The sequence below is a fragment of the Rhincodon typus genome, chromosome 44 (genome assembly GCF_021869965.1).
Source record: "Rhincodon typus isolate 14 chromosome 44, sRhiTyp1.1, whole genome shotgun sequence".
Classification (NCBI taxonomy): domain Eukaryota; kingdom Metazoa; phylum Chordata; class Chondrichthyes; order Orectolobiformes; family Rhincodontidae; genus Rhincodon; species Rhincodon typus.
In genome coordinates this window covers 857,712-869,465 of record NC_063375.1, presented here as the reverse complement: position 1 = coordinate 869,465, position 11,754 = coordinate 857,712, and the positions used below count along the sequence as shown (strand labels likewise).

General features: G+C 50.5%; 1 protein-coding gene across 6 annotated transcripts in view; it reads left to right on the top strand.

The window, feature by feature from the left end:
• The window catches only part of LOC109920397 (serine/threonine-protein kinase WNK3-like), a 75,237-nt gene that overhangs the window by 52,691 nt on the left and 10,792 nt on the right, over nt 1-11,754 (top strand). For all 6 annotated transcript variants that reach the window (XM_048619830.1, XM_048619828.1, XM_020520432.2 and 3 more), the window contains 5 exons: nt 2,329-2,380; nt 3,068-3,202; nt 4,643-5,223; nt 7,305-7,404; nt 11,054-11,172. In XM_048619830.1, the coding sequence (XP_048475787.1) occupies nt 2,329-2,380; nt 3,068-3,202; nt 4,643-5,223; nt 7,305-7,404; nt 11,054-11,172 (987 nt within the window). The remainder of the gene's footprint in view (nt 1-2,328; nt 2,381-3,067; nt 3,203-4,642; nt 5,224-7,304; nt 7,405-11,053; nt 11,173-11,754) is intronic.

The window sequence follows — 11,754 nt, the reverse complement described above, 5'->3', positions numbered from 1 at the left end:
TGGGAGGGTGAATAGTTGTTAATGGAGCAAAAACAAAGTTGTTGGAAAAGCTCAGCAGGTCTGGCAGCTTCTGTGAAGGAGAAAACTGAGTTAATGTTTCGGGTCTGGTGACCCGTTTCGGGTTCTGAGGAAGGGTCACCGGACCCAAAACGTTAACTCTGTTTTCTCCTTCACAGATGCTGCCAGACCTGCTGAGCTTTTCCAGCAACTTTGTTTTTGTTCCTGATTTACAGCATCCGCAGTTCTTTTGGTTTTTAGTTGTTAGTGGAGACTGTTAGTGATTAACAACAGGGAGTGTATAATGGCAGGCTGTGTGATAACCTCTGCTATTCACCTTATCCATGCTCATGATTTTATAAACCTCTATATGATCACCCTTTCCACAATCAAGTGAAATAAGTTTCTGCCTATCCTAATAAACTCAAACCCTCCATTCCCAGTAACATCCTTGGAAATCTTTTTTGAACCCTGTCCAAGTTAATAATATCCTTCCTATAGTATGGTGACCAGAACTGGACACAATACTCCGAAAGAGGTCCCAACAACATGACATCCGACCCATACTCAATGGTCTGAACAATGAAGGCAAGCATGCTGCACGCCGCCTTAACCGCTCTGTCTACCTGCGATGCAACTTGCATTGAACTATATACCTGAACTCCTAGTTCTCTCTGTTTGACAATACTCCCCAGGGCCCTACCATTGACTGTGTAAGTCCTGCCTTTGTTTATTTTACTAAAATGCAACATCTCGCATTTATCCAAATTAAACTTCATCTGCCACTTCTCCGCCCATTGACCCAACTGATCAAGATCCCTTCATAATCTTAGATAACCTTCCTCACTGTTAACAATGCCACCGATTTTGGTGTCATTGCAAACCTACTAACCATGCCTCCTATGTTCTCATGCAAATCATTTATATAAATGACAAACAAAGTTGGAACCAGCACCGATCCCTGTGGAACACTGTCGGTTGCTATGTTCCAGTCTGAACAACAACCCTCCTCCTCCACCCTCGGTCTCCCATGTGATCTAACTTTGCCAACCAGTTTACCATGTGGAACCTTGTCAAAGGCCTTACTAATGTCCGTGTAGATTGCCCTCATCTACTCTCTTCAAAAAGCAAAAGACGCATTTAACTTTAACAAAGGTAAAGTGAAACGCTTGATCACAAAACCAGAGCCATTTATTTCACTTCAGTTCCTCCAAGAAACAACAAAATGGAAGACTTACTTGCTCTTCTAGTTTTATAGAATTATACAGCACAGAAACAGATCCTTCGATCCAACTTGTCAATGCCATCCCAATATCCTAAATTAATCGAGTCCCATTTGCCAGCATTTGGCCTATATCCCTCTAAACCCTTCCTATTCATACACCCATTCAGTTGCCTTTTAAATGTTGTGACTGTACCAGGCTCTTCCACCTCCTCTGACAGCTCGTTCCACACACTCATCACCTTCCAGTCAGAACCAAACTGCTTAGTTTGTGTTTGGAGATGGTGTGTGGTGTCTTTTAGTCGATGTCTGTGTTGGGCTGAGTTTGCTTTAAATGCGTTTTTACTTCCCATTATCATTCTCTGTTTTATTGTCGATCTCCTGCCCTGTCAGCCACCTCTCCCTAAAGGGCCTTACACTCACTTAGTGTACGTTCACCACCTGGTACCTCTGGTGCTGTGCAGTTGGTGTCGGCTCCAGGTCTGACAGGCAGCGTTGGCTGAATCCGGCTGTGCCTGTGTCAGCTGGTTTCGCCCAGTGAGGTTGGTGTTGACTGTGTGCAGCAGAGGACGAGGTCGGGGTGGGGTGCTGGGTGGGCTGTCGGCAGTGAATCCAGCCCTGGTCCCTGATGCCGATCGCTGCGCGCGCATATGACCATCCTCTATGTCAGAGGAGCATCAATCCTGGTTGTATATAACGCGCCCCCACAAATAGGGTGAGTTACCCTCTTGCGATACCTGAAAACAGCAGCTACTCGCTCACTTGTCCCAGCTGCGGTTTTGAACCGAATAGCTTTATTGTCACGTCCTCACATGAGTACAGCGAAAAGTTTACGAGTCGCCACTTCTGGCACCATCTTGGGTATAAAGGTACCGAGGGACACATTCTCGACTTTTGGAGGAGGCGGTTTAGGGTGGGACATGGGAAGACCAATGTCCCTCCACCCGCAACTCGCTCTCTCTGTCCCTGCCCAAGTTCAAAAATACAACAGGTGTTCACTTCAAGTGAGTGTTTTTTCTTCCGAAAAAAAAAAATGGAGAGAGAGCGCGAGAGTTTGATTTCAGCTGCTGGCTTGGATATTAACTCGTGTTTTTTTTCTGTGGGTTTAGCACGTAGGTGCAGAGCAGCTGCAGATGAACCAAGCAATCTCTCAGACGTGCGGTGAGTACTGTGGAATCAAACTTCCAATGAGTTGGGCACCTGCTCAGCCCCTCTTCCACGGTTTACAGTGTCGCAGTGGTGAGCAAGTGTTGCGAATGCACGCCAGCCTCTATCTCCGCCTGCCCTGCTCCTTTCTGTTTCACACGCCGTTGGCCTGTTACTGTCAGCTCCGACCCTTTGTGGCCCTTAGTGAGGGTGGGAGAGGGTGGTGAGGTGGAAAAAAGGGACTCCGGTTCCTGTGCTGAGTTCTCTCTGCTCCTTCGCTGGAGTGACGGCGTGTGCGTGGCCCAGAAGGATCCCAGCAGTCGCCTGGGGAGAGGGGTGGTGGTACCTGGGAGGAGGAGGGGATTGGAAAGCTCCTGCCAGGAGCGGCTACCATGCGGCGTTCAGAAAACACATACTGATACCTCCAGCTCCTTCCACTGGTGTGTAACAGTCCAGCTTACAGAGGACGGCTGGAGTGGGAGCTGCAGTGTGTTTCTTTTGTCGCAGGTTGGGTGACCTGTGAAGAAGGGCCTGTTCATAGATGTTGGAAGGTGGTGAGAGAATGGGGAGGCCTTGAGGTGTCTCGCAGCTGATCCCAGTCTGAGGTTTTCGCGCCCGCCCTCGACCTCGTGCATATGCCCTCTCTGTCTCACATGCTCACAGTCCCGTTGGCCTCACTTGCCAATCTCTTGTGCGTTTCAGGTGAAGGAATCCAGCAGTCTTCTTCCGTCGGCCGCTGGCGATTTTTCATCAACCAGAAGATAAAGAGCCGTGAGGCAGATGGGCAGGTGGATGTGGCACAGCAGGGTCCACTAACCCAGACCCAGACAGAGGCGGGTAAGCACCATGAGTAAATGGTGGTTAGGTAGCCAGGTATCGGAGATAACTCCGCTTCCCTCTCACTGCTGCGGTGCTCTCCTGCTTCCACAACGTCTCAGGACAGACTGAAACTGGATCTTTTGGGTTTGGAGCTGTGCGCCAATAAAGTGCAGCCTGGAAAATAAAGTTCTGAAGATTGAGCTCCTGTTTGTGGTTCACCGTCCGACTTTCTGTTCCACCAGTGGCAAGTCTCATCTGAGAAAACCTTTTTTGCCAGTTTGGTTTGAATATGGAACGCACTGCTTGAGAATATGGTGGGGCCAGGATCAATTGAGGCATTCATCAGGACAATGATATCATTATGGAATAGGAGCTATGTGTGGAAGTTTTGGGGGAAAAGGCAGGAGATTGGCGCTAATTATAATGCTCATTGGATAGTCAGTGCAGACACGCTGGGCTGAATGGCCACTTGCAGTGCCAAGATAATTCTTTGGATTAGAGCTCTCTTCCTTCATTATCAGAGGTTCTCAAAGTTTAGATACATAGTGAAGCTTCCTCTACACTGTCACCCGCAATCAAACACTCTTGGGACTGGGGCAGTATCGGGTTAGATGCAGAGTAAAGCTTACTCTACGCTGTACCCATGAAACACTCTCAGGACAGGGACAGCATGGGGTTAGATAGAGAGTAAGACTACCTCTACACTGTTTCCCCCCCACCAAACACTCCCAGGGCAGGGAAGGCACGGGGTTAGATACAGTGTAAAGTTCCCTCTCAACTGTCCCCCGTTAAACAGTGCCAGGACGGGGACAGAATGGGGTTCGATACTGATATGGGGAGGCATTGGCCTAGTGGTATTATCACTGGACTTGTTAATCCAGAGACCCAGGTAATATTCTGGGAATCTGGGTTTGACTCCTGCCATGGCAGATTGTGGAATTTGAATTCAGTATGCTTCTGGAATTAAGAGTCTAATGACCGTGAATCCATTGTCGATTTGTCAGGAAAAGCCCATCTAGTTCACTAATGTCTTTAAGGGAAGGAAACTGCCATCCTTGCGTGGTCTGGCCTATATGTGACTCCAGACCTACAGCAGTGTGGTTGACTCTTAACTTCCTTCTTGGCAATGGACAATAAATGCTGGCCTAGCCAGTGATGCCCTCATTCCGTTAAATAAAAATTAAATAAAAAATAGTCAAGCTCCCTCAGGCACTTCCCTAGGCTAGGGAGTATATCTGTGAATACAGCAGTATTTCCCAGAGCAGCTGTCTGCAACTGAATTAGAGCAGCATCTTTCCAGAGAGCAGCACCAATCTGGTTACACACGGGACCCTTCCAATGTCCATCAACCTGTGTTGGATGTTAATGTTTGGGGTGGGTGGTGAAGCAGTGTGTTCGGCATTGTTAAAACTACCCTGGGAAATTAACTTCTGCTTTGTTCTGCCATTGTTCACACAGATGCTGACAATCTGAGCCAAGAAACGAGCCAGCTGACAACCTCCAACTCCCTGGAGGACATCAAGCAAATTCCCCTGGACTGTTCAGTGACCAGCACAGACCAGCTGGACCAGTCAGTGACGCGGTCCTGTGGCACCTCCTCCTCGTCTTCCTCCTCCTCCTGCGGTGATGACTGTCGGGCTGCTGACTGCAGCACCACCCCCTGCCCAACGCCGAGCCTCGAGTGCCGCCCGTCTGTACCACCCGGAGCTGACCTCCCCTCCTCCTCCTCCTCCTCCTCCTCGTCCTCATCCTCCTCTGCGCCCGAGCCAGACAGTGAGAGGCCTCCCAAGGTGGGCTTCGCTGACAACCGCATCAGGACCCTGGATGAGAAGCTGCGCACGCTGCTATTCCCGGAGCCCGGTGCCTCTGACTCTCCGCGCCCGGCCTGTTCCGGCGAGGGTCCGGATGCCGGGCAGCCCCAGGAGCAGGCTCCCCGCTGTGAGCCTCTGGAGCAGGCCTCCCCTCTGCCCACCAGCCACAACGCCCGGGAGGCGGGCACCCCCTTGGCTGGGTGTCCATCTGCCAGTCTACCCGAAAAGGTGAGAGGCGCGCGTGCACACCCTCCTCCTCGAGATCATTCAGCATCTCTCTTATCTCGCTTTCAATTCTGAGGCTGAGGAAGTGTCAGAGGGAGCTTTACTCTGTGTCTAACCCTGTGCTGTCCCTGTCCTGGCAGTGTTTGATGGGGGGGGACAATGTAGAGGGAGCTTTACTCTGTATCTAACCCCATGCTGTCCCTGCCCTAGGAGTGTGTGAGGCGGATGGCGTAGAGGGAGTTTTACACTGTACCTAACCCCATGCTGTCCCTGTCCCTTGGGAGTGTTTGATTTTGGGGAGGGGGGGGAACAGTGTAGAGGGAGCTTTACTCTGTATCTAACACCGTGCTGACCCTGTCCTGGGAGAGTTAGGTCATCATGCGCACATGCTCCTCCTTGAGATCATTCACCATCTCTTTCTCTTTAAATTCTATTGTGGGGTCCGAGAGGGTACAGGTGTTATTTGACACCTTTCCCTAATTGCCCCCTGAACTGAGTTGTCACACCCAGGCTGGTTAAAAATCCATCGCATAGCTCTGTGTGTAAGGGGGACGGGGGTAGATGCCTGGAGACCCATGTATTTGAGGACTGCACTATTCCCCTCCCTGCAGCACACCAGCAAACCCGACGGATTGTTTGACGACAGTCTCTGCGACTGCAGGAACAGTCTTTCTATTCTGGCTGCCATCATCAAGTTTAAAGTCAGGTGGCTGCTGTAAAAATATATTCAGGCAGCAACCTGCGATCCAGCCGGACACTTCTGTTTTCTGCTTGAGATGGTAGTTATCAACCGGTCCATCTGATTCCAGAGTCAATACAGTGTGGAGCTTGGAGTAACACAGCAGGTCAGGCAGCATCAGGGCAGCAGGAAAGTTGATGTTTTGTGTTTACACCCCTCATCAGGATTCTGGCCCTGATGAAGGGTGTAAACCTGAAACATCGACTTTCCTGCTCCTGTGATACTGCCTGACCTGCTCCTGTGATACTGCCTGACCTGCAGCAGGGGGCCTGCTCCTGGGGCTGTCTGGGATTCGGACCCTCCACACCTGTATTGACTCTGGCTGCAGCATCTGCAGTTCTTGTTATCTCCTTCTGATTCCAGGTTTTATTAGTTAGAGTCAGAGCCCTACAACATGGAAACAGACCCTTCGGCCCAACTCGTCCATGCCAACCAGATATCCTAAATTAGTCTAGTCCCATTTGCCAGCATTTGGCCCATATCCCTGTAAACCCTTCCTATTCATGTACCCATCCAGATGCCTTTTAAATGTTGTAATTGTACCGGCCTCCACCACTACTTCTGGTGGCTCGTTCCATACACGCACCGTCCGCTGCATGAAAATGTTGCCCCTCAAGACCCTTTTAAATCTTTCACCTCTCACCTTAAACCTATGCCTCTCTAGTTTTGGACTCTCCTACCTTGAGGGAAAAGACCTTGACTATTCACCCTATCCGTGCCCCCTCCTGATTTTATAAACCTCTATAACGTCACCCATCAGCCTCTGATGTTCCAGGGAAAATAGCCCCAGCCTATTCAGCCTCTCCCTGTAGCTCAAACCCTCCAACCCTGGCAACATTTTGACAATCTTTTCTGAACCCTTTCAAGTTTCACAACACCTTTGCTATAGCAGGGAGACTAGAACTGAGTTGCATTGTCATCCTCTGGTGGCTGATACCTCCCCCCACCCCAACCCTGCCACGGTAAGTCCCGATGACATCAGTCTGAAGTGACTGTAAAGGGACCAGCTGAAGGTCCACATGTTTAACTGCCTCCCATCTCGCTGCTTACAGTGAAAGAGGTACCGAACCTCTTCCACTCGCAGTGGTCTTAGGGATGTTTCCGTTCGATTCCTCTCATTGCAGTGTGCCCTGACGATAGTGACCTGTGCCAGGCAGTGTCAGGCTCGTGGTATGCTTTGAGCGAGTGTTTTTATCCTGTCGTCTCAGACCTTTCAGCTGTGTTTACCCAGGATTGCTAGTCCGGTGTCGATCGCAATTTGTCGCCATGCTCTCCTGTACCCCACTTTACAGGCAACCTTTCTCACCTCCCTCTTCTGTTTCTGTGTGTGTGCGCTTCCTTCCAGCAACCCCTACAGCAGGCCGAGAAGAGCATCTCTGAACCATCAGACCCCGGGGCCTTGGCCTGCCAGCCACCAGGTGGAACAACGCAACACCAGAGTGGAGGTGAATATCATGCCATATCTTACTCTAGTCATAATACACGCTCAAGTGTCAAAAATGCTATGGGTAGGAAGTCCTGGACAATCAGAATTAAGAGATGGGCTGAAAAGTTTCTCCATCCGATCGTCAGCCCACAAAGGTAGTGTATATGCAGCAGGCAGGGAGGAGGTGGCTAGGTGCCGATAAGTAGAGGCTTGTAGATGTAGTGCTTGCTTTCACGCTGACTGACAACTCAATAACCTCATGCCTGCTTGTGGCATGCTGGTGCCCACCCACCATCGGTTCCACGTTTGAATTGTCATCTTGTGTAAAAGCATTGCATTCTGGTATCCTGTGTTCTGGATTTCAAAATAAACCTACCGTGGGTTCCCTCTGTCTCCCTCCTGATTTGGTTGAACTCCTTGTCGAGATGAAGCAGGAAAAGAAAACAGCAGGGGCCAGAGGGCGACAGGCAGTGGGGGAGATTTGCACACTTTATATCTCTTCCCCTTTCCCTCCCCTACTCGTGTATCTGGTCCTGACGTTTTAGCGGGAGGCCTCAAGCTTGGTGCACACTTGGCCGTATGCAAGGAACAAGTCGCAGAATGGTCAGCAGATCAGGCAGTGTCTAGAAAGAAAGTAGGGTTCTGGCTGGGTCTGCACCCCAAGAAGTTCCGAATGATGAGAGGTGACCTTACGGAAGTGTCTAAAGACCCTGAGAAACCTTGACAAAAGTGGGTGCTGAGGTAACGTGCCACCCACCTGCCCCTGCGATAGGAGTAATACAGAGCAGGGGGCATGCACCTTCAGAGTAAGGCGTCTCCTGCTCGAAACAGAAATGGGGAGCAACGTCTTCTGTCGGAGGGTGGGTGAGTCCGTGGGCTCTCTCCCCGCAGAGAGCAGTGGGGATTGGGGCAGCTGCATCAATCTATCTCAGGCTTCGCGTGTAGCCACAGTTTATTTTTTAGCTGCTTCGTTGATTGACAGTTACGGGGCAGGGCAGAAGCGGAATTGATATGACACGCACATCAGCGTGTAGCTTTGTTGGAAGATGGAGCAGGCACATGGGGCCACAGGACCCACTGCTGCTCTTGTCGCATTTCAAACTTGCAGCCTGCAGCCCTTTCCACTTGTACTTCGAGGTTCCAGCATCTGTTTCTTTTGCTTTCGCCATTTTTCATCTTCGAAAGCATCCGACTGGCTCTTGAGGTTTGTGATCCCTGCTCCTTGAGGGAACGTGGGTTTAATCCATGCAACCTGTCATTGGGATTTTTAACTAACAGTTCCATTCACAAGAGAAGATGGACTGCAGCGTGGGTGGATGACTATCCAGTTAGCCATCAGATAGCGACCATGCCACAGTCTGTGGGTTTATCAGAGGATGGTTGTTGTGTTAAACTGGCTGCCATGAGAGCCACATCAGCACCCTGTTCTCCTTCTAGTTTTCCACACACACCCCCTCCCCCTCCAATTGAGCTGTCCCTGTCCTGGGAGTATTTTAAGTGGGGGGAAACGGTGTAGAGGGAGCTTTACTCTGTATCTAACCCTGTGCTGTCCCTGCCCTGGGAGTGTTTGATGAGAGACAGTGTAGAGGGAGCTTTACTTTGTCTCTCACCCTGTGCTGTCCCTGCCCTGGGAGTGTTTCATGGCGGGGGGACAGTGTAGAGAGAACATTACTCATATCTAAGCCCGTGCTGTCCCTGCCCTGGGAGTGTTTGATGAGCAACAGTGTAGAGGAAGCTTTCCTCTGAATGTAATGCTCTACTGGATGTGTTTGTTGGGGGACAGTGTAGATCCTCTTTCTCTGGACCTCATGGTGATTCACTGATTCTGGTTCATTCCATTTGCTGGCACAGCCTCCAGCTGTTGCCCCCACCTTGCAGTCCTCACTCGGTGTTCTGGTTTCATCCAGAAGGTCCACGAGGAGATACGGTGGAATTTGAATCTCTTTGTTTAGTTTGGTGTTCTGTTTGCGGAAGAGTTGGTCTGCAGGCTGCTATCTGAGCTTGCTGTGACAGGCCAGCACCGAATGTGAAAGAAACGGCTGCGTCTTCGAACCGTGTAAACATTTGAAATGTTGTTTGGTTAAAGTTTGAGGTTCGGGGTTGCGGAGGCAGCGGGGAGCTGCTAATTTCCTGATCCTTGTCAGGTGGACTGAGAGCATGGGGGTTGGTGCGGTGAGTCTACCAACCAGTGGGGAGTCCGTAACCGATTCTGCTGGTCTGTCTCCAAGGAATCATTTGACGCATCCCTGGATCAACTCACCGTTCGTGTGGCCTGAAAGGGGTGTCACTGGCTAGACTGGCTTTTACCACCCCAGTCCCTAATTGCCCCAGAGAAGTTGGAGGGGGTGAGCTGCGATCTTGACCTGCTGCAATCTCCTCGCCATGTGGTGTAGGGACACCTCACACAGTTTCTTGTTGGGGTTGGGGGGTGGGTGGTCACAGTCATACAGCACGCAATAAGGCCCTTCAGCCCAACTTGTCCATGCTGACCAGATATCCTCAATTAATCGAGTCCCGTTTGCCAGCATTTGGCCCATATCCCTTCCTATTCATACACCCATTTTAAATGCTGTAATTGTATCAGCCCCCACCACTTCCTCCGGCAGCTCCTTCCATATACGCACCACCCTCTGTGTGGAAAAAATTGCCTCTCGGGTCCCTTTTAAATCTTTCCCCTCTTACCTTAAGCCCATGCCTATTGATTTTGAACTCCCCTGCCCTGGGGAAAAGACCTTGACTATTCATCCTATCCATGTCCCTCATAATTTTATAAACTTCTCGCGCTCTGACGCTCCAGGGAAAATAGCCCCAGCCTATTCAGCTTGCGCCTATAGCTCAAACCCTCCAACCCTGGCAACATCCTTGTCAATGTTTTCTGAACCCTTTCAAGTTTCACAACACCTTTCCTATGGCCGGTAGGTAAGAACTGCAGGCAGTTTTCCAAAAGTGTCCTAACCAATGTTCTGTACAGCCGCAACATGACCCTCCCAACTCCTATACTCAATGTACTGACCAATAAAGGCAAGTGTATCAAACACCTTCACCGCCCTGTCTACCTGCAACTCCACTTTCAAGGAACTGTGAACCTGCACCCCAAGGTCTCTCTGTTCAGCAACACTCCCCAGGACCTTACCATTAAGTGTATGAGTCCTGCCCTGCTTTGCTTTTCCCAAAATGTAGCACCTCACATTTATCTAAATGGAACTCCATCTGCCACACCTCGGCCCATCTGATCGGGGTCCCGTTGTGCTCTGAGGTAACCTTCGCTGTCCACTACACCACCAATTTTCAGCCTCTCCCTATAGGATTCTGACCCCATTGACACTGGAGGAACAGCCAGTATGGTTCCCAGTAGGGATGGTGTGTGCAGAGGCATCTGGGAGGGGGTCTGAAGTAGGGGGTCAACTTGCAGGGGGTGCTGCCGCCCTTGTGTCTGCTGCCTCTCGTCCTTCCAGAGGGGTCGAGTTGGTGGGAGCGCTTGCAACACACTGATCATTCACTTGAGGCAGGAGATGGAAGAAGGTCATTCGGCCTGTTCTGCATTCAGGAGCATGTTTTCGTTTGTCCCCTTCCCATCTTCCCCCACCCCCCAAACCTGCCCACCCGTAGGCTTTGATTTCCAGTGCCCATCCATCGCTCTCCTTTTAATTTCTTTGTGCTTGGTGCAGCTGGAGACAGTCGGAGCACCAGAGGAGCCATCGATCCAAGCCCATCGGAGCAAGGCAGCTTGTTTAGCATCTTCCCGGATGGCCAGCCAACCGTGCAGCTGCAGGCCGGGCGCTTTCAGGTAGGAGCTGCACGCTGGAACTCTCCCAAGAGTGTTAGCCCACCTCACAGAACTTCCCGGGGCACACCCTGACTGTCAGCTGTACCTGACACTGAAGTGTGTAAGCTCGGTGGAAACGGGAGGTTTTTAACGTGTGTCACTGTGACCGACGCAGCTGCTGCCATCCCCCTGCTCCCATGGTTCTCAGCATCAAAATACATACGCATGTTCTCAAGGTCACTAAACTAAGTAACTTGTCTACATTGGCTTTTCAAGCACAAACTATCCCACACGGTTTCCTAACCAATGCAATTAGGGTTTTGTGATCTAAGCAATAATGCAATAACTGGTTATTGTGTACAGGAATAGTTCCCCTAAATACGTGCAAACACACTCTACAGGAGAACACAACTTGTCTCTGTGGAGACTGGTTTCTGATACAAAAATCACATCAGCCAATTGGTTCTTTTCTCTGGCTGGGGAGCATGCTCCTGGAGATGTTTACACTTTAATCCAGGGAGGGTACACTGGAGGCATGTATACACTGTAATGCAGAGGAGGGAGCACTGGAGGTGTGTGCACTGTGATGTAGTGGAGGGAGCA